Source organism: Pelmatolapia mariae, linkage group LG5, assembly GCF_036321145.2.
Source record: "Pelmatolapia mariae isolate MD_Pm_ZW linkage group LG5, Pm_UMD_F_2, whole genome shotgun sequence".
Taxonomy (NCBI): Eukaryota; Metazoa; Chordata; class Actinopteri; order Cichliformes; family Cichlidae; genus Pelmatolapia; species Pelmatolapia mariae.
In genome coordinates, this window is record NC_086231.1 from 6,029,155 (window position 1) to 6,053,026 (window position 23,872).

At 37.4% G+C, this 23,872-nt stretch overlaps 1 protein-coding gene across 2 annotated transcripts; it reads right to left on the bottom strand.

Moving 5' to 3' along the window:
• Window positions 1-2,506: 2,506 nt before the first annotated feature.
• Window positions 2,507-19,636, bottom strand: st7l (suppression of tumorigenicity 7 like). Of its 2 annotated transcripts, none has more exons than XM_063473454.1 (15): window positions 19,468-19,636; window positions 19,033-19,115; window positions 18,418-18,577; window positions 18,277-18,331; window positions 17,614-17,729; window positions 17,364-17,442; window positions 16,763-16,851; window positions 16,286-16,386; window positions 16,050-16,164; window positions 15,850-15,922; window positions 15,666-15,768; window positions 7,408-7,558; window positions 6,851-6,943; window positions 6,611-6,750; window positions 2,507-4,327 (listed from the first exon to the last, which is right to left on the bottom strand). In XM_063473454.1, exons 1-15 carry the CDS (start codon window positions 19,634-19,636, stop codon window positions 4,232-4,234), a joined length of 1,623 nt encoding a protein of 540 aa, XP_063329524.1. In that variant the 3' UTR covers window positions 2,507-4,231. The 2 variants fall into 2 exon arrangements, with proteins under 2 accessions (XP_063329524.1, XP_063329525.1); XM_063473455.1 differs by having other exon boundaries at window positions 17,364-17,469; window positions 19,468-19,633.
• Between the last annotated feature and the right edge of the window lie 4,236 nt (window positions 19,637-23,872).

The following is a 23,872-nucleotide window of genomic DNA, read 5'->3' on the forward strand; positions in this document are numbered from 1 at the left end:
TCACTGCCATCGCAGTGATATCAAATGGTTTAACAACATTTCAGAGCTAAAATGGTCTCAGGGGACAGTGTGGTCCACATGGATGTTTCACATTCATGGGAAGCAGAAGAAAGAAATTCCATAATCCGTACTCACAAACTGTAATGACTCAAGAACAATTTATTGCTACGCCACTTTTAAACCAAACATGTTTATTTTAGCCTTGCTTGACAAGTACTCCAGTCTAAGTCGTTGCACTCCGATCACATCTACATCTGTGACTTGCCTATAGTAATACGAGAAACATGCTGATACGCATGCATGCTGAAACCGTTGTACTGTAGAGCGTTTTGGAAATAAAAATTATTTTTTAAATGAAATGTCCCAACAGTTTCACTGTTGTTCTTGGAAAAGAAGATCACCCTTATGACCCCATCAGGAGTAATTAAGGGTATTATGGGGACATGAAATTGGACTCGAATGTAGCTGCTATAGTTTATTACTTGCCAAGTGATATCTTACAGATTTGTTACTGGTAAAGGGAGTAAAATTTAGATATAAATCAAAATGTATGCATGTAAAGGCCAAGGAACAGACTCTTTAAAACACTTAGCCTTATTTCAAGTATCTACTTCACCACCAAATCTATAGTAACAAGCAAAAAACCAAACATTTCAGATTTTAAAGATTTAGGGTGAGGACATTCACATTCAATATGTGTGACAAAACCAGGTTTGTAATAAGACAAGTTTACTCTTGTAAAGCAAATAACATTAAGCTAGTCTGATTTAAGTGTTATCTTTAGACTTCAGTATGCATTGCCATGTCAATTTCAGCATCACCAGCAACCAAAAAGTAGCAAACAGCAAAAAAGCTGCACTACTCTTAAGCAAATAACCATAGCAATACACATGAAAACAGTCAGTGGTTACTTATTTTGCCAATCAAAGAGACATAACCCAAAGGGTAAAGAAGGAACGGGATTACATGCTATTCGTCCAAGTGAAAGTTTGAAAGATACATATGTTAGGAAACACAGCAGTGCACTTACCTTGGCTGAAGAAGTCCTCAGGAAACATCCCTTCCAGTTTTAATTGAATTCTGATATGGAACGCCAGGACTAAGGCCAGTTGATGAAACTGATAAATATCAGTTACTGTGGCAACATAAGAGCAGATAGATTTAGCTAACAGTCAAATCATGTAATAAAAATGTAGATCGCAGTTGTTTTCAGCAGAGCAAACCAGTGTGAAGTGTGACAGATGGAGTATATACTGTAATCAGTTATAGCCTATCACACGTGAGTGACAGGTTATGTCAAATGCAATGGACACGTTAGAATATTGGACCAATATAACTGTTAGCGCTGTGCCATGTTGCTTATATAAACGCACTGGGTGGTCATGATGAAATATGCAAAACACCTCATAATGTCAGAATTTATAAGTTACAAAACCACATTTCACTTGGTGCTTTTTTGGAAAGGGTCGATGTGAACACAGTGAAACAGACCCATGGACAGACAAAACACATAAACCGTTGTGAGCAGTATGTTCTTTCACTCCCAGAAGCAGATTTTCAAGAGTCTTCAGTCCAACACATACTGTATGCAGCCTTCAGGGACATGCTTGGACTTGGCACAGATCCCACTCCACAAGAGATTGTTCATTTATCATGCCGGTGACCTTACTAGATTGATAGTGGGGTATTAAAAACTCTTTAGTGGGTCAACTGTTTAAGGTATGCACTAAGGTCATGCATCACAGCCATTAATGTATGCATTAAACAGTTTTCCACATGGATTTACCCCTCATCATTCAAGTTTTTCATTTTGTACTAACCGTACCGACTGTGGTCATAAATGTAAATGTTTCAACTCATCATAACAGAAATGAAATTCAGATTATTCAGTGAAACACAAATGCATTTTCCTTTTTTCTTTCTTACATATTTTTCCTGTCATCTTGACCTTGAATGGCTCTGCCACAAAGGTCCGTGAGCAATTCAAGTTTCGACATGCAGCATGAAACCACGCTCTGGCACTCTGAGCAAACACTTGAGGTCCAGTCAACAGTCCTCAACAGACTTATTCATTACTGCTGCACACCACTTAAGCGCGAGTGTATGGAGTATGATTATGGCATCAAAGGTTCAGTGGGAACATGCCACATTAAAGCATCTGCTGATGGTGGCAGAGTAGTATAATCATAATGCTGCGCAAAATGGCTCTTGGCTATATATAGCAGTAGCTGGATGCCAGAGTAAGTGTCTTTCAATAAGACACTAGAGATTTAAAAAGATGGAGGAAAATGACATCAGCTGTGCAAAGGACCGCATTTATATATCTCATTTTATCAGCTAAGCCATTGGCTGTGCCTCTGTAAGCCATTTTCAACAAATCATCAAAAAATAAAGCTTGCTTATAGGAAACACCGACTTTGCCTTTAACAGGGTAAATCTGGGGCCTTTTGCAACAAACTCAAATCAGAAATATGACAAAAGCACAGAAAGGTCAATGAAAGACTAATTTATTTTGTTTTGCTTTCAAACTCATCCACGCGTAGTTACAGTTGTTCACAGATCCTCCTGTCTTCAGCATACTGTTAAATTTCAGCTGCACACTAAAGATCCTTTGTGTGTCACAAATTTAAATAGACAAATACTTAAGATCAAGGTAAAACACAGAATACAGTCTAAGCAGTCAGAGTTTGGAGTAAGTCTGAATGATGTGTTTGTGTGTTCCCTTGCATAATAACCAGCATGCCCTTTTTTTTGCTCTTGTTTTTCATTGTTATACTGATTCCATATAACATTTCTATAAAAATGACCCTTTAAGCATTTTTTCCAAACTGAGTCTATCATACTGCAGGTGTAATAAATACCAAACAGGCTTTTAATCACTACACAGTAGTTTAGCTATGTAATGATCTAAAAGGCACTTTTTAAAATTATTATAACATTTTCTTTCACGCAAGGTGGAAAGCTGTCACCGTGATGTCAGGATATCTGAGAAAAAACTGATACCTGAGATTTAAGAAAATTATTTAAGTAAATTTGTGGTATTTAAAACTTTCTATATTCTCTTTATAAGTTTTCTATGAATTAAAAACAGGTACATTTGTTTCCTGTTGTTATGTTTCAATAAGATCTTTCAATGTATAGCTCTAATAGAGTATATTTAATTTAATACAAAATAGACAACCTTTCACAGAAGAAATCATTAGCTTAATTATACCAATTCAGACAGTCATCAAAATTTTAGTAAAGTAAGGAAAAGGAAATTCTGCCCACTCTAAATGCATATCAGCAGGCAGTTGAAGTGACCAACTTGACATGTTTGCCTTATGATAGATCGTGAGGGTTATTGCCCCAAGTTGACCTTACACAGCATATTTAGAATTATTTTAATTATTGTTATTGGAGATGTTAAATTGCATATGCTGTGTGATTTTAAGTATGATTGCTGCAATTGTTGCCTCAAGATTTTTGTCAGGCAGCAGCTGAAAGAGTCTGTAGTGCATAAGTAATGCCAAGGAGGCCTAACTGACCGCTGATGATCCTATTTACATTTTGATGATGCAGTGGTTACCCCAGAGATGTAGTGCTGAGATGTCCAGCCTTAGCGACAATAGTTGAACTGCACAGGCATTGTATACACTGCAGTCCCTCTGAGGTTATAAATCCTGCCTCTGTTTTAGGAGGCCTCAGACGTTTAAATCTGCCCTGCTAGATGTATGTGAGGGTCGATACAGCACACTGAAATGGCATCTTTTTGATATACACAAAGAAAAAGAATATGTTGTGTTTGCAAATGGGCAGGAGATCCTTTATGTACACATTTTTTTCTTCCATACACAGGCAAAACCAAATTTAAATTTTTCTTTTTTGTAATCTGAGTTAACTCAGGAGCTCCTCTCACCGAGGCATTCTGGATTATTGAAAAATGCTGGATTTCCCCATGCTAACAAAAGTGAATGACCCTATGAAACTGTTGCAAATGGTATTCACCAAATGTGTTCTTGGAAAAACTCTGACTATTGGAAGAGTGTGGGAGAGCATCTTAGAAGTGGTATTACTGTGTTGATACAACTTCAGCCAACATAATCAGTAACAATGCAGCAAGTGGGCAGTAATGCTGAAGACAGGAGAGAAAACACTTTTTGTTCAAGGGTTTGGAGTGGTATTGGTGTGTGTGTGTGTGTGTGTGTGTGTGTGTGTGTGTGTGTATGCATTGTGTCTGTGTTAGACGGGGTCAGATCCGAGTCAGCTGGTGCCAAAAACTGGATGGCATGAAGCTTTCCATCTTGTCTGCGAAGAAACCCAGGGGTGCAAAGAGTGTGCTGAAGAACTGAAAGTAAGAAAAAGCAGAATTGACTTCCGGTCAGTGGTTTGTGAAATTTCTTCCATTTCAAATTAATATTACTACTTCATAACATATCTTTTTGAAGTTCATTTAACAATGGACGTCAAAACTTTTTAAAAAATGTATTATGTGTTTTTTTTATATATACTTTGAGGTACAATAAGCCTCATTTAGAAAAGATTACAAAATACTGCTGTTACACACAGTGAGAAAAGTACACAGATTTAAATAAAAGTAAATACAAACTACTGTCCTCTAGCTCACCCCTTTTAAAATGGCAACCTAACATACACGGAAAAAGAAAATTATATAAGAATTCTCCACAAGCCTGACTTTTATATGCTGGGATGTACAGTTGATTGCTTAGCTTTTTTTCTCCCTATAAATCAAGCTGAAGTCATTCAGCGCTGCAAATGCAAAGCACAGTTTACAGTTTGGTGCAGTCAGGAAGTCAAAGGCTGAACATATTTGTACATTTCCTCAAGAAAGCAGCATCATCCAAGATTGATCATTTTACAAACTGCATTCGTAGAAAGATCGCAGATGGATCACTACATTTAAGCAGTCTCTCTATAAACTTTATATTATCCATGATTTATGAGAGACACTTTCGGACAGCAGTATCAATAACAGTCACTCTTACAGCTTCACCATCTTCAAGTGAAAAAATGAAAAAAGTAAATAAACTACAGTATTTATTGCCGCTGGGAAAAGCTGCAGACTTACCCATAAAAAGTAAATAAAAGATTCTTAATAACCTTTGATAGTATGATTTGAGCAAAAACAACAAAAGGCAAACAATAATAAAAAGCTACAATCAGACTTTATTATATTAAAGAGATAAAAGAGGTTATTATTTCTGCAGTCTTAAGTATATTTTTTGGTGGCAGCTTTGAACCTTTATTGTTGTAGGACAGTAGTGAGAAGACAGGAAAGCTGAGGAGAGAGAACAGAGGGAAGATATGCATTAAATGGCTCAGGGTGATTCGAACCAGGGCTTCTAAATGTACACTGACCACGTCCATCTCTGTCTTCCGATGGCTGCTTCCAGCAGCTTAATGCACTATTTCACAAAACTCAAATCACGTCAAACTTTAATATCACAATGAGGTCTCTGTACTAAAATAGCCTCCACAGTCACCGGATCTCAGTCCAGCAGAGCACCTCTGGGATGTAGTTGAGAATCAGATCATGAATGTGCAGCCAACAAATATGCAAAAACTGTGAGATCTTATCATCTCATCACGGACCACAATCTCTGAGAAATGTTTCAGGCACCTTGTTGAATCTATGCCACAAAGAATTACGTTATGAAGCAATTTAGATCTAGTAAAAATGTTATATGACATTTGAATACAATTTAAATGCTAGCTAATAATAATAGTTAGATGTCCTCTGAAATATTACAATATGAGGTCTTGCTAAAAGTGTGTTTGATACACTTAAAATCCAATTAGTAAAAGTGGGTGATCCACAGGTAAGAAAAACACGCGGACTGTCACCACCACCAAAATCCGCCGAGTTTTCCTGCTTTTAAGAGCAGCAGATTCATAGAAATCTGTTTTTCCTCAGAAGGCAGTGAGGACCTCTGTGTTCCTCCCTCATTGGTTTTTATGCACTCTATCTGAACATCTGAACATTACACAAACCAGACTAGCCGGACTGGCTGTAAAAGTCCAATCTGCACCCAATCTTTCCCATAACAAAAGGAACAGAACTAGATGTTCTCAGAGACACGCTTCAAGACAAAAAGGCCCTAATAAACAGGCTGACCATAAACAAAAGATTAGCCAAAGTAAGAAGTTTGCCAAACTGGCTAAAACACATAACACAACATACAAAATACACAAACACAAAATGAAGCAGTGCAAGCATCCATACGTTCTAATCTTTAAGGCTGCATGTTTGCTGTGGCTTTAAACTTGTATTTTTCAGCTCTTCCCACTGATAGCTAAAGTTAGACTGTAACTTGTTATCGTAAACACTGACTTTACAAGCCTTCGACTCCCATGAGCCTCCAGTGTTACTGACAGTGATAGAAGGCAGCAATTACCAAAGGAACTTAAAGGTTCGGGTTACCAATAACACCCATTAAAAATGAGACCCAATGGTCAAAGCTAAAACTGGTCAGCCAACAACCCTGAAATCTGAGTCAAACTCATGATAAAATTAAAAATGAAGCTGATGGAGATTTCAGTGATAAGAAATCTATAAATTCAAACCGAAAGTGTTTGAGATGAAACTGGTAAGTCAAGCAATACCACTTACTGCTTTGGCAAAGACACCCATTAGTTCAGGAAACTGATGTGTGAGCATGGCCAGCATGGCAGTGAAAGAGCAAAGGCCTGCTGTGAAGAGGATGAAGAAGGGAAGTTCTTTTTTTGGGTACACAGACACCTCGTGGAAAGCTGGAGAAAATCGAGACAAAAAGAGAAACAGTATCACAAGCAGGGCAGATGAACTTGTGTTTTAAAGAGATGAGGTTTTAAGTAGATTTAATGTACTTACAGGGCAGTAGTTCCCTATCTGCTGTTTCTGTGCATCCTGGGTACGGGTAAAAGAGGTGACCCTTCTCCAGTGGGTAGGGAATTATTCGGAAAGCTGCAGAAGACAGTCGAAGGGGAAAAGCAGGACATTAAATCTGGATGAATAACACACCACAAACTATGCTTAAGTGCAGCTATTTAAAACACAAATACAGAGCAATTTTCGGTAAACCATTTAAGTTGGATACAAGATACTGACATCCGGATAAAATATAACAATAATATTCTTCTTGTGATGATCTCATCCACTTATAGTAATGCATATTTGTGGGTGTACTGTGGATACATGACTTATGACACAATGATTAAAAAAAAACAAAAAAGACAGGGCAGCTGACTAGTAAAGCTTTACACCTGCAAGGCTGTAGGTTCAAAACCAAAAAGAGAAGTAGCTTTTCTAGTATAGTGTTTTCAAAGTACAGGCTAGGCTGGGTGACAGCTTACTAACATGAAAGAAAGCAAATGAGAACCTAAAACATTTATATCTGAAAAAATGGCCATAAAAAGAAAGGTACATACTGCCCTCCCAGGTGCAGTGTAGTAGGTTTAAGGCTCCTTCTGCCCTCTTCCAGTGCTGCAGATGGAAGAAAGCGTATGCTACTGCCTCACTGTCACCCCTCTTCAAGATGTGCTCTGGAGGCAGGATCAAGCTCTTCATCTCTAATAAGTACTACAAATAGGAAGTGGAAAAAAATACAGGACTTCTGTTCAGTATCTGGTCTTTTTGGTAGCTTTATATCTTCATTTCTCATCCTTCACTCAGCTGTACTGTTTAGTTTTAATTTACTGTCATACTGTGATCAGGTGCACAAACAGGATGAACTCAAACGAGCACATTGCACATTATGTTTAGTCAGTGATTCAGATTTCCACCTTTTTTTTTTTACATTAGGATTTACTCAGGCATAACGAATGAAAACGTGTTTTTCAAATAGCTTTAAATGACAAAAATTTGCATAGATTTCTGATCCACAATGTAAGACTGGCACTTCTTTTCTTCTATGGGGACTAACTGCACATAGTCACGCTCATAAAAGACCATTCTGAGCAAAAAAACATCCTGAATTTGTTCAGTGTTACCGACTTCTTTCAGTATATTTTTGAATAAGAGCAAGAAAAATAAAGCAGTTAAAACAATTTCTATTCTGATAGATGGTAAGATAATGACCTGAAATTGCATGACAATTTGACAAATCAGCAGACAACTGTTTACTGAATCACAGTCTGGGTGTTGTCTGAGGAAGGCACTGTGGACATTGGACAACATTCTGGGACTTTCGATGCAGCTGGCACATATGTCTATGACAGCAGACACAGCAGATTTATGACGCATCTTAGATGTAAGCTGATGGTTCTGAGATTGCATTTGGACAAATGGACTGTTAACAACATGCAACCAAAGTCTGCTCAAAAGTACAACTACTGGAAACAGAAACCAGGAAAATTAAAGTAACCAAAATCTTATCCAATGCCCACAAACTCACATGCCCATATCAATTATTGGAGATCAGCTGACTCAACTGTACTGATGAGTGTTTGGGTTTAAAAAAAGATTCCTTGTGGTCCCAAATAACTTCATGCAGCTTCAATGTTGTCATTCATATTTTCTCCTCATTTCTCAATGAGTACTTTTTGCTCTATTGTGCAAATCCCCCAGGCTAACTCCCTGTGGAATGTAATCATATTCTGTACATGTGAGGTATTTCTCTAGAACCTCATTTTGCAATTGTTCAAGGTGGAAGGGAAAAGTTTTCCAAAGCTCTCACTCTGTCTATATACATGAGTCAGTGTATGTGTGTTATTGTTACAGTACAGTAATATCATTCCATGAATGTGTAACATGCCCAACTTGCTCCTATTCTCTTGGCCTACTGCATAAGTTTGTCCCAGTGAGTCAGTTGGTTCACTGAGCTGACAAATCCCAGAGTTACAACCTATAGAACTTCCTCTCTCACTCTGAAATAGAAGAAATCTAGCTTTTAGAGTACATACATCAATATATTGTATTTTTTTGGGGGGGGGGGGGGGGGGGGGCAATAAATGTTTTTAAAGGTCTATATCCGTCAGCATAGAAGTCCTTAATGTATACCTACTGACGCCGATGAATGTGACAATCTATGCATTTCATCTCTGTGGTGCCCAGTGTGGCAGGGGTCTGTTTTAAACAAAATCCAAGTGCAGTGCTGGGGCCCCCTGGGCTGGATTCCCGAGCGGCCAGCTTTGCAGTGCTTTGGATCTCAAACTGACACTTTGGGAAGGTTACCCCACAGCTAATCCTGTCTAATCCCTTCCATGGTCACAGGTTCAGTCATCCATCCATCCATCTAGCCAGTCAGACCATGCAGCTTCACCATCCCTGACCCTGTCCCCTACCCCCATCCCCATAATCACTTACTACCAAGGCTCATCATTGTGTTTCTCCAATTTGTCTTTACATATTTTCAGCTTGCTATGTTCCAGGCCCTATAACTGCTACCTGTGTCACCCATTTTTCCTACTGCCTGTAGCTGCACATCATTTTCTCTCTTTCTCAGTTGACATGCAGATTCTTACATTTCTCATCACATATTATTTTTAGACACCTATACATAGCTGTACAAAAAAGCTTGCAAATTTACACCTATGTTACCTCTGTCCTTCTCATCTCTCATACCTCTCAGCTTCACGGGTAAAGGCTCAATTAAGCAGGTTACCATCATAAAGCAACACTTAAGTAATCATCTGTACTGTCTTGCAGTTTTTCTCCGTCCATCCTGACATTTTCTGTAACAGCAATCGGCAGCCAAGAGACAACCAGAAGGTGCTTGTTTGCCCTTCTCACTTATCCTGTCTGACTTACTTACATCAGCTCTACTCGGTTCAGCCAAGGCACTTGACTGTCTTCATCTTCTTCCTTCCTTTATTCTCAGCACAAACATTTCACCATGCTCTATTCCCTCTCAGAGGAGAGGCAGCTAGCCAGCTCGACCACCACAGACGAAACCTATCACTGGTTTATTGTGGTGGATTATAAAACCTCCCTAACTGCTATAATAATGCACATTAATTTTATGCAACACAACAAAGGATAGCATAAAATAGAAGAAAGAACTTAGTGAGTATGGAAGCAAACTTTAATTCAGACCATTTATCAACAAGCAAGCCAAGTCGTTCATTCAGTAAAACAGAGGTTGTTTTTTCGATTATTATTATTTCCTGTATTTCAATATATTTGAGCTTAAAACATCAGCCGATTTTATAAAAAATCAGACACTAAGAACCCTATAAAATATACAGGGATATTATACTTAAAATGTATTAATTGAGGACAGGCATTCAATTTTCTTTAGATGTAGGTGGCATCAATAATCCTAAAGGTGAACTTTTAAGGAAAAGTGGGTCATGCAGCAATACAATGGCATAAGCATAGAAGTTCTTCTACAAAAGAACAGTAAAGAAGAACAAAGGTGGGGTTTTAGAAGAGTTAAGTCAAAATCCTGACTAATAATCGTGCTGGAAGGATCTAAAGCAAGCAGTTCATGTAAGAAACACCACCAACATCCCACAGTACCTCGTAATGTTGCTATAGTAAAGATTCACAAACTTTTAATGATCATGTTCCTTGAGAATACATAAATTACCAAGTAAATATTTCTGTCTAATTTTTTAACTGGGTTAACCGCAACTACTTTTAGGTATTCCGAGAAAATCTGATGATATTTTGGTCGACATTCATCCAGAAATTAGGACAATTCTAAAGGATTCACAAACTTTCAAGCACCACTGTATCTATACATATTTTTTAGTAAAACCTGAATATTTTCGTATGCATTTTTATCTCTGTTGTTAATAATGAGTGGACAGTACATGGCACACATATGTCTGGGTGTTTCTATGTTTTAAGACTAACCATTTAGAGTGGCTGGCTGCTCAGCTGTCCTTCCTTGCATGCCATGGCATTAGAACTGGTGACACCTCAGTCACACCCCCACCTCCCTGCTCTGCAGCCTTCCTCTGCACTCCCTGTCGCCTCTTTGATGAAGGGATTGAATTTCATGTGTTCTCCTTTCATCCCTGGGCAGTCATAAGCTCAGAGCATAACTCATAAGCTTCCTTTTGATTCTAATCTGCGGCACTTTGCAGCACACAATGAAGTACAGAGGCAACATTGCCATCAACCCTGTAGTTGTTTATAATTTCTGGCCAAACATATGAACAATGGAAAAACACAAAGAAAAATTTAAAGTTTTTTAAAAAAATGTAAAATATATAATTTTAACAAACATTGACACTAGCTACTTCATCTTGTGCCACAGGTAAGGGAACTTATATTTATCCCCAAGTGGGTGATACTTAAGCCACAGTCCAATTCCTGTAACTACCCCATTTTTGTCATCTGGATGAAACCTCGTCCATCTTAATTCAGAACAAACTCAAATGCTCCTATTCCGTCTCAATTTACAAACCAAATAGCCAATTTCAGTGATACACTAAGAAAAAACACTCTGGTTTTCTGAGCCTTGACAGGCAATCTAGAGGAGAGAATGTCATTGAGAATTGGGTGAGATAAAAAAATGCCATTTAAAGTGGGGTAAACTAGCAAAGTAAATAGGCCTGGGTCGCTTTGAGCGCTTCAGATTGAATGCATGTTAGCAAAAATGGTAGTAAAAATAAATGTAAAGCAGATTTAGCAAGCAGGGACATTTGATCAGTTATCCAAGCATCTGGGAAACTGTCAGTTTCTTAACCACTGGCTGCTAGAGAGGATAACTGGAATGGACAGGCAGATGTAGAAATGAGTGGAGGATAAATAGAAGAGGACAAGAAGATGAGGAGGAGAAGAAAATAGAAGGGAGCAAAAGAGAAGAGGAGGAAATTAGATGGATGAAAAGCTGGTGAGGAGAAGGGGCTGAGCGAGAGCACTGAACCAGCTGTGCAAATGAAGTGTGTGTGTGTGTGTCTGTATATGTAGATTTTTGTGTGTGCATAGCCTTTTAAGCAGTCTGAATGAACTCATGTGATGTAGCCTAGTATTATATTCATATATAATCGCTTGGCATGCTTGATAACACACTCGCCACTTAATGCTTGGCCCAACAATGCTCCTTCAGTATTCCAAATCTGTGTGTGTACCACAGGCTACTGCACTGTTTTTATTGTTTGACTGTATGGATGGTAACGACAGTCTGACTAAAGTCAGTTAACCACCTGAGTTTGGACTGAAATGAAAGCATGATCATAACGTTTGGCACATCTTCTCGTCATACAGAGAATATATTCTGCTGACTTTGACTTCTTCGAGGAGTGCCAGTAGTTAAATGTTTATTACATTTGTTTTTGAGAAGTAGCTTGAAAATCCAAAGGACTGCAATGGTGGTGATCTCATCTATCAACCTAGGAGGATGACCTTTTGGCTGCAGTGAGAAATACTAAAGTATGCTATATCAAGACCTACACAAATATATTGAAAGTCCTCAAAGCACAAGTTGTTATACTATACTTACTTAATTCTTCACCTACTGCCATTAATTGTTTTCCAGTGCTCTGGAAAAAAGAATTTATGGCTAGCACCCTTAATCAATTGTAGCCTCACAAAGTCACAAGCATGACTGTAAACTATGAATTAGCTTCAGGTGTTGCTGTTAGATTTTTTTTTCTTATGTAGATTTAACCTGCAAATTGGAAATTGGTTACTTATTCTTTTGCCCAACGATTTCTCTAAACTTTGGATCACAACAGCCAAAGCCCCTCTACTCTGCTTGCACCGGTTGAGTGCAATACTATCTGTTCTGGAGTCTTTACAGTAACAAAAACATACTCCCCTTCTCTTATCAAGCCAACTATAATGCATCTTCTGTGGTCTCACGTACATGTTTTAGTTTATTACTTCTTTTTTTAGTGCGTTTAATGTTGTCTGAAGTTTATCTGAAATTTATAGACGCTTTGGTAGGACTAAAAAATTTGATGTAATGTGGAAAGATCATAAAAAAAACATTAAATCTGTACTGAAACCAATTACTATAAAAAATGAGAAATGACTCTGATAACCCAAAATCACTTTCAGTTCAAATGGGCAGATGTTGATTGTTTTGAGACTTTGTCTTTGAAACAGTTCTGAAGTTTTCATCAGCTGATGGAAACACGATGGTGTGATCTGGCTGGTATAGTTCTTGTATTAGAAACTTTGCCAAAGCAACAGTAGGCCTACAGCTGAGGAAACTAAACTCAGACGTTCTTTTTTTTTTTAAAAGCCTCATGCACCAAATCTGCTTTTGGTGATAACAAGGCCGCCCATTTAAAGAGGCCAAAGGAGTCGCAGGTGCACTCATCTCTTAGACATGCCAGACAACACAAAGCCACACCCCCTCCCTCCCTACTGTTGCATTTCCATACCCAGTGCTCTGCTATGAGAGCACTGGGTATGCACCAGATTCCAGAGTCAAATGCTGAAAGACGAGCTGTCCAATAATCCTCCATGAAAGGTGTGTTAAGATTTCATAATGTCATTTAGCCATTCACCTAAATTCAAAGAAGTCATTTTGACAAAGTTGGCAGTGTGACATTCAGACTGTCTGTTTGGCTCAAACAAGGGATGAGGGGATAAGGGAACATGAGAGGATAAGAAACAGGATGAGGGTATGTGATGAGAGGAAAGAGGACGGCTGCCTCTGGGCAGAATGGGAAGGGAGCAGTTGGAGAGATATTGAAGATGAGGGCCCTCACTTTAAAATCAAAGGCTGGATCAAAGTGCTGGCTGATGTTTCCCCCTCCATGCATGCAAACACACAGCTTCTCTTTCTCTCTCTCAGAATAGGAGTCTGTGAAATGAAATAACACCACACTACAAAGGCTGAACTGGGACAAAACTCTGCTGCATCTGGTTGTGTATCAATCTGTGTGCATGTGGACGTGTGACATCTAAACCTGTGGGAACTGATGTGAAAAGAGATATGCAGCTAGAGTCCCATATTCTCCTGGTCCAGCTGTAGACAGAGCTGTGATAATATGACCAACTGATCAAAAAATATTCTTTGCACTAAAACACTGGTAAAAACAATATAGACTTGATACCAAAAATAGTGTTCTGACTTAAAAAAATGAAATATGCTGATCACATTTGTATACATTGTATAATAACTACAACAATAATAAAGATATATAAATATCAATATAATAACAATCAAAGTGAATTGCATACTGTAGAAGAATTTTAAATGTGGATAAAATCCACGATCTAGAGATGACACTAGGTGTGAGAAAATAACCTTTACTGACATCTCCTGGTGAGCCAGCAGCACAGAATTAATGGAATGAAAGCTGCTGTAGTTGCACCACCTATTACGGTCAAAATAACTTGCTTTTGATTGACTGACTGTTTACTTTACTGTCTGCTTTTCCTGTTTGTCCTGAATGGGACCTTTACGAATGGCAGCCATGTGAGTATCGTGTGATTAGACTAGACAGAGGCAGTGAAATTGAAAGTAACGTCAAACTAAATTTCTGCCTTTTGTTTGTATGCCTCCCCTTACAGGTAAAGTTGCAGTTTACGTCCATGTCTGTGCAGACTCATGTAATATGTGAACTCAAGACTCTAATTAATTAATTTAATTTAATATCTGGGCAACAAACACTAGTATCACAAACTGAGTATCCATTCAATTGTGAAATCTGGTCAGAATTTTCTCTTTAGTTCATTAGCTGAAAAAGCAGTTTTTTCAGAATATTAAGGTGTCACAGTGAGGCTGTCCTTTGACCTTTTGCCTCTAAAATGCCAGTTTTTCATCATTTTCACCTACATAAGGCAATGGTGAAATCTTGTAACAGAAAGCGCATTCTTGAGTGACCAAAAAACATTTTTTGTGAGGTTAGAGTGACTTTTGACTTTCATCACCTCATACTTCATACTCATACTTCCAATTCCAAATGATGTTGTGTCCAGTAAAACGTGATGGATAAACAGAACTATCCATCCAATAAAAAAAAGAAGAAAAAAAAACAATCCACCAAACCACTTGTGGCACACGGATGAAGGACGTGAACTGACAGTGTTACAATGACACAAGACCGTCTGTGTGGAGATAAAAGAGGTTCAAATTTAAAAACAAACGTTTTCTCAGTGTAAAGATGCTTATTATTATTTTAACAGTATATCTCAGTTTTTATATATGATAAAGAAATGTTGCTGTAGTACAGAGAACTCTATCAGCACCAAAAATGTCTAAAATTACAATAATTAACATACCCCCCTCAACCCGATCCAAAGAAATTTCCATAGCAGATAGTGAAAGAGAGTTGAAAAAAAAAAAAACATACAAGAAATTTTCTGTTTTAGGTGTTATTGTTTATCTAATTAGGGTGGTGATCTTTATCAGTAGAAAAACTGTAAAACCAATGAAAATACAGTGAAAAGTGGGCACCACTTTATCTCAGTGGGTGAGCAGGCAACCACATGCCGCACGGCAGCGGCCCAGGTTTGAGTCATACCTGCGGCCCTTTGCTGCGTGTCTTCCCCCTCTCTTTCTACCCAAATTCCTGTCCTGTCTAAACTATCCAATAAAAGCCGGAAATGTAAAAAAATGACCCCCCCCCCCAAAAAAAAAAAAAAAACAGTTAAAAATGCAAAATCTATGCCCTCCTTCACATTTTCCAAAGCCGTCCAGTGGGTTGGAATGGAGTCTTTGGTGGGGCAATTCTGGCCCCGGGCTTTGTGTTTGACAGCCTGGTTTAAAGATCATCCGGTCACTAATGCATGTTTTCATCAGGATGAAGACATGTTTGTTGTCAGATAAATGACTGACCTTTGGCACGTGGGGATTGAACTCAACAGCTCTGTGTATGGCCTCCACAGCATTCATCTCTGCTGTGCTTAGCCCCCGCCTGGATGCTGCCTCTGGTGAAAACCTAAGAAATCACATCTCACATTAGTGACAAAGTTAGGGCAATCACATACAACAACTGAAGCTAACAGAAAAGATAACTTACTTATCTGAGACAGCCCGTGCTTTCAGCAGCGCAGATGTATAGCATATAGTAGCTGATTTTGGCAAACTGATGTCTAAAGTAGAAGCAGAAGTTGTGTTTATGTGACTGGGCATGCAACTCAAATGACTGACCTACTTTGTGCAAAATCATGGTATGCTGATATTCAAAAGTATTTAAATATTTGTTGAGTTTAGTCTTACCGTCATATTTTGCAAGGACTGCTTGCACATCAGCATATGCCTGAAGCTCTAGAAGAGCCTCAAGGAGGTTTTCGTGTATATTTAACATTCCCAACAATGGGAACTCCTTCATTAACTGTAAAGAGATAAAACATATTAAGGTTTACAGTTTTCGGTACAGTAAACATGTCGACTTAGTAACATACTTTCTGTGACAAAACAATAAAGCAGTAAACATGTTTAAAGGTGATACTCACATCTCTCATCATTTTTACTGCTTCTTTAATTCGCCCCAACTTGCGTGCACACATTGCCAATCTGCGTTTAATATATACTAGTAGGTTGATATCTTTTCCTGCTGTATTGCAAAGAGAAAATACTTCACTGCAAAGCAAAATAACTATGATTTTAAAAAACAAAACAAACTAAACTGTATTGTATATGAATATCATGCTACATTTTGTGGTCCAATGTAGAGCACTCTTGTTATCTTGGAGTTGCAATTCTTCCATCATGAGAGGGAGTGTAAAAAAATAATACACTTTGCTGTATCATATCTATCTGTGGTATATTGAGAGGTCCATACTGAAGTACTAAACTGCACAACGTGGGTAAGGGCATGCAGCACAAGCAGGATTAATATACAGTGTTGAGTTACTCTTCATCTACTGAGCTTTCTTTGTACTACAATGCCCTAGAGTACTTTATTGTACTGCATTAAAAACCATCCTTACCAATACTTAGAGCTTTTTTAAAAAGGCGTTCGGCTTCTGTGATAGTTGTTGCTTCTTCCTCTGCTAGAAGCACATAGGCTGCAGCACATCTACACAAATGTACACAAGAAATTAATGTATTTATAAATAGCAATCCAAGCTGTTTTTTAAAGTGCACAAGAAAATATTTATATTTACTCACAAATAAAAAATAAGAGATGATGTCATAACAAAGACAAAACTTGAGAATGGTAGCACCCTTAAAGAGGCTAATATACTGTATATACACATTATAATAGAAATATATTAATGCAGTTAAACAAAAGTCAGCACAATAAAGACTCTTCAAAGATTATTTAATTATTACAAGTACCATATAAAGCTGTCTGAATTTACTTGTACTCTAAACTCTAAGTACTCTAAATTTAAGATTCTAAACTGCAGCACCAACCTCAAAAAAGAAAAAAAAAAAAAACACTTTCACTTTCTTTTTCTCATTAATGTGATGGCAATATAACTGTAATACAGTCTCACTTTAATGAAGCCTAACACTGAGGATTTTGAGGTGCAAGGTGTCTAGAAATATGTATGGAAAGGTTCACTGTGTACGAGTAGAACTCACTGGTGGTTGATCTCTATGGCCTGATAAGCTGCTCTGATCCTGGCTTGAGGATTTCTCTCTCTCCAGGCCTTCTGCATCACTGTAAGAAGATGATCATCTAGGCTTACTGCAATATAGATGTGGGTTTATGGTACTGGTATACAAACCCGTAGTGCTTCACATCATAAAAAAAAGGAATTTCTGGCATGTATTGCATGTATGCATTGATTGCATAGATTTGAGCAATTTTCCTCATCTTTGTATAACTCACCAGCATCCTCTGGCCTTAACTGCTGAGTGTCTCCTGTGAAGAAGGTCTGATGATCTTGAGCAGATAGGTTCATATCATAATATGTTAAGGGTTCCTTCCCAGTCACCCAGGTGTACCTGTAGTGCACAGAGTAAAAGTAATAGCTTCCATTTTATGGTTCAGTGAATCAAATGAAAAAATGATACTTCTGCACTAAAGACAAAAAGTAGGTTTAAATCATTACAAATCTTTAGAAAAATTCTGATATTATGAATTACTCATTTTAAAAGGTTATTTAACAGAAAAAAAAATAATGTTCATATACATAGCAGCAGGCACTGGTTTGTGAAAGCCCCCATGTTGCCTCCTTGTCTTGAATACAGTGGCTAACATGGACATTGCCATTGTTCCTGATGAGTTTTATATATTTAGCTAAAGATTGGCCACATATGCAGTATATCTTATAACATTCTTTTGATCTAAAAATCACAAATAGCTCTTTCAAACTATAAATGTCCATTTAATATTTGTATATTTTTCTCCTCCTCCACCACTGCTCTATCAATTAAGATGAATGCAATCTACTGACATCAAGTGGTGAGATTTTACACACTTAACCTTTATGAAATTTAAATGTGTTTGAACCACATAATTATCTGAATAAAATCTTAAACAAACACATACCTGTTATATTCAGCTCCTCTAAAAAGATTCAAAGGATTTCGCCAGACCTTGCACTCTACAAACAGAGGTTGTTGTTACTGTTTACATAAATATGAATAATAATGCTATGATCGGCTGCATCATGTATATATTGTTTTTTACCTGAAACACTGGGCCTAGGCTCTGCATCTCCATTAACTGATGAGAACAGACCAGTTGTGGCACTGCTTTCCACTCCACCCAGCAAAGGACGCAGGTGGCTCACCGATACTTGTTCAATAAACGAAGTCCCATATTTACGAAAATACCACCATTCAAATATCTGTAATAAAAACATAAACGGTTAACATGCTTTTATTAATATGATCTGATCAGAAAACTAGTGATGTGCCATTATACAGCCTGAACATTTGTATTGGTATTTGTCACTGATTTTGTGCTAAATGAATCTTTAAATTGAGAGTGATGAAGAGCTAAAACACTTAAAAAGCTAAAAAAAAATTAATTAATTAATTAAAGGGTTTATGATTAATTTTTTGGTTCCTTCTGAACATAAGAAGGAATGAAAAATTATATATATATATATATATATATATATATATATATATATATATATATATATATATATGTATGTATTTAAGAACATTTGAAAAAGAATTATTGCTATCTGCATCATATAGCATAATGCACTCTAAACCAAAACATACGTTACAACTGAATGTATTAAAATGTGTTACGGTTAAAACGTAATTTATGGTGATAAAGAAATTAACTCACAAGGATGAGTCCAGAGATAAGAGAGGAGGTTCCAGTGAGAGCCACGTAAAATTTGGGTGTCAGTGTGTTTAAAAACACTGAAGCTGAAAGAAGAAAATAAAGGAGACACTTACGCCCAACAGTAGTTTTAATAAAAACATTAAAAATATTCAACTTCGATGGTCTTTACCAGGTGACATTTAGCTCACAGTAGCAAACTTGGTAACACAAATCATCAACTACTTAATTTCGACTGCATTCAGTGTGATCTACGGTAGGAGAAAATGCAAAATGTGGCTGCCAATTAATATCTAAATAGAAGCTTTACTTTTAACCAGACAGTCGCCACTGTTCGTGTCTCGATAACTCAGACAGCGAGCTGTCAAACCAACAGCTTTCGCTAAAGCTATACACCCGTAGGCTAACAATAGCTAGCTAGCATCTGCCTTAATTCACCTGAGGTAAGAGTTTCCTGCAGTTTCAGCGGACTCCACAGGACGTATATCATTATCAGCACCATCCCGAACCAAAGGAAGCACACATAAGTCCATGACCAAGAGAGCCAAGACTTCAGTTTCTCTGTGAATCCGGGAGACTGGGGATTACTGCCAGTGCTGTCCTCCATGTTTCTCCGGATGTCTGTAAACAGAGGAGTCACGTGACTACGGAGCAACAAGACTTCTATTTTGAAATCGTTGCAAGAAAAATGTTTCCCGAGGCTACAGAAAAACATGTATGTATTTTTTTCCACACATATACACGCTATTTACTCCTCATCTAAACCAAAGAAACTATTATCACTATTAGAACATATACTTTGCATACAAACGTCTTGCGAGTGAATTTATTAATACTTACTACAAGCAGCTTTATATTTTAAATACCAAAAATACTGAAACTATTAATAAGCACTTCAAGAGTGCAAACCTCACCTCAGCTCACTCTCTGGCCAGTATTTAACTGTAAGAGAAAAGTGTTGTATTTTGTATATATTCATTTAAAAAAATATGTTTTGGTTCTTTTTAAACGTACTCGAAGAAGTCTATAGTGCAGTAAAAATCAGATAAGGGTAGCATGACATATGTGTACTTTGATTACACAAACATTATGTAGGAGCAGGTGGTATTGATGTGTAAATAACTGGATACAAAAATTTTCAGCTTTTGAAAAACAATTCGCTATTCTTTTATCTTGTCTTGTCTGGCAGCGTTAGCAAACAGAATTATGATCTGAATGCACTCGCAATTCTCATGATCGTAATTCTGATTGCAAAAGCTACTACAGTATATTTCTAACTAACTATACACAGAAAGCAATGTGATTAGTAATGCGATATTTAGAATCCCCAAATATCATTAGCTATGTTGTCAATACAGTCAATAGCAGTAAGAAACATAGTTTTATCACTTTCAGATCAATCAATTAACCTTGAAGGGAAGGTCAGAGGTCAAAAGTTAATATAGCTTATGAGTTCTGTATGTGGGCAATGCACACCACACTTCTGAAAAATCATAGTTATAAGGCTTTATAGTTACAGAGAGAATGACACACACACAAACTAAACCAGCTTCCTTACTGGAGGTAAAACTATGGATAAACAAAAAAGATACATTCCATAACCACTAGAGCTTTAGCTAACAAACATTTACATAAGTATTTGTTTATTTTACTCAGATTGTAAAAGCAATGGGATATTGTAATGATGACTTTTTTTTTGCTAATAATGAGGCCATTAAATATTATTTTATGGAGATATGCTTAGCAGTTATTTTGTTAATAAACTCCTGTAGACCTTAATAAACCACTTTCTTGGTAGATACGGTGCTTAAGCTGTTATGAATATTTGCTGACGATAATTATCTTGGCCATTAAATGCAGCAAAACTGCAGGCAATCATTCCCCAGTTAATTTCCCTGCCTATACTGTCTGTTCCTATTAGTGGTCAGCAAGTGGGGCTGTTACACCACCAACCCATTGACTTTTGTTTCCATCATTGTACTGCAGGTGGAGACAATGTTCCGTTTTGCTGGGCTCCTTTTAGTCTCTGGTTTCACTACAATGTTTTAGAAATTCATGTCGTCCTGCATGAAGGTGTTCTCTTTCATCTCTTTCACCTAATACATTCTGCAAATTAGTTTCCAACCATTTTTGCACTCCTTATTTCTGGTGAAGAGTTGGATTCAAATGCTGACAGTCACTGTCAGTTAGTATACTATTCATTTACATAACCAAAATGCATACGGACAAAAATACGTAGCTCAAAGAGATTATTGGCACAAGAAAGAAATATATTTTTGGATACATACTTTCAGCACCACTTCCCACCTTGTGTGATTGATTCACATCTCCTAACCGGGCAGGAATAAATGCGATTTGTTGGAGTTCATTCTAGTTGGAGGTTACAGGTACTGAATGACAGAGAACCAGATTTGGTCCTACTCACACATGCCCTTGGGTGTTTTTCTGCCTGATGCTGATGGACAAGAACACGCAGGGTTAAAGGCCTGTCATATAAATCAGGTACAATCACTTTAGAGGTGAAAACATGCATGATGCTACTGACAGGGAGAAATAGAGGGGGAAATGAAAAAGAGACTAAGAGGAAGGAAAGAGGAACAAGACAGGCTTGCAGAAGTTATCTGGAGTGTATAGTATGACCTACATGTCTGAATGTATTTTCAGATGAAATGATATTTCCAAATGACCTCGTCTCAGTGAGCCATTCGCTGATAAGACATGCATGTAGCCTCCAAGACAGCATAAAACAGTGCAGTTACACTGATGCACTTTTAATAGATTACATATCAACAGAAGAATATGTATAATGTCATGTCTTACATGTAGTTGCGTTATCAGAACAAGGATCATTTCAGACTTGTCACAAAAATGCACAAAGTAATTAATTTGAAATGCTCAAATAAAATATTGATTTTAGGGAAAAACAACTTGTATAGTAAACTCGAAATATAAAACACAAACACTGACTCAAAAATTGCAGTCCAGTTTTTGTGTCCTTACTACCTTGGTACTGAGGTAGCATAACCTGTGCACAGTTCAGTGTCCAGCCATGCAGAAGCAATATCTCTCATCATTCTGCAGTCACCTGTATACTTAAGGTTCATTTACAATTTCACATCTGGTATCCATCCAGCCATTCTGGACTTCGTGTTCTGTTTATGTACTTTCTTTCTTTTCTCTGCCCAAAGCTTTTAAGAGTCTTCTAATCATACATAATTAATTGAGGTTTTCACTTAAATGCACTGCATTTCTCACTCTCATTATTAGTTAAGAGGCTGCTCTTTAGGACTTAAAAATACCTGGCATTCTCTGGATCAGATTGTTCATGAAGCTTGCTGTTAAAACAAATGAAGACATATCGGGTATATGAGTGATAGAGTGAGTAAAAAAAAAGCCTTCGAATACTGTCATGCGCTGTAAATGTACAAGCTCTTTGACTGATCGTCTGTCAAGTCTGCATTTGGTGGTCCCTCCTGATGGAAACTTCAAACTTTGTGAAACTGGTTCTTGTCTCCCACTCTGCTTTCTCTCTGTGAGTTTACATTACTTGTCTCCATTAAGGGACTCTCCCTCCCTCACTCATTTCTCTCAAAACACTTCATTTTCTGAAAATGTCTGTTCTTTTTTTTTACATCAGGAGACCATGCAGTTTGACCACATCTGAAGGCAATGGTGCCGCAGAAAAATGACTTCCTCCATGACAGGCTTGGAGGCCACTGAGCTGCATTTCACAATGTTACTTTGTAAATATATGAGGGCAAGTGAATACCTACCAATCAAGCTGCAGCAGGGAAGATGCATGCCATGTACTGTAGGGCTTTTGATTAACCTGATGTGGCCTCTTTTTAGTAGAATGATCCTTTTTAATCCTTTTTTATGTTTAGTATATGTTACGGCTCGCTTTTTTTAATACAAAGGAATCCAATTAATCTGTGTTGTGAAGTTTTAATTGTTTGCTTCAAAGTCAAATAAAGCCTACAAAACATAAAGCGCAAATAGCATGGAAATGAAAACATAAAGCATGCAGTAACAGCATGAGTGCAGCACGTTCTCATCCAGCGTATAGCCTACAACTCTGGCCAACTGTAAGTTCAAATGGAAGAGGCAGAAATGAATAATACATAGCGACTACATTTATGCAGTCAGGGTGTTCATTTTTAGTAAAATCAAAGGCAAGGTGCACAGATAAAACTGCAGCAATTGAGAGTAAATACTGTAAAATATCTGAAGAAACATGTGCTACATTATGAAAAACAAACAAGCAAACAAAGTAATAGCACGGTTTTGCACCAAAGAATAAAGCTGCACAAACAGAGCCTTTTTCATATTAACAAGGTTGCTTGTGTTTGTATCGTGAGAATACATGTCTGATACTGTATCATCGTAAGTTGCTAGAAAAGTGTTGACATTCTTTCTTTTGTTTCCAGTATTTTCTGTCAAAAGGAGATTTATCAGTGTTGAGAAAGTAGATATGGGCCAGTAATGAAAGCTGCAGTCCATAATTACAATAAAAACAAAGCAAAGCAGAAATACACAAATCAAAAGCACAACATAATACATACATTTTTACCCATATTGAATTATGCTGTGTTATTGGTCACTGTGTTAATGTAAAACATTCTGATAGCAAAATTTAAAAAGAGACCTTTGTGATGAGTCTGTAGACGTTACACACAACTGTAATGTTGATGGAAAAAAAACAGGTGAGACTTTTATGAGTCATTTTGAAACCATTTTGATAACACCATACAAATCCAGCAAGATTGCTTACCAGATTTAAATATGAATCATATCACGATAGTGGTACACTTTGCTGAACTTAGTAATGTTTCTGTAAGCTACA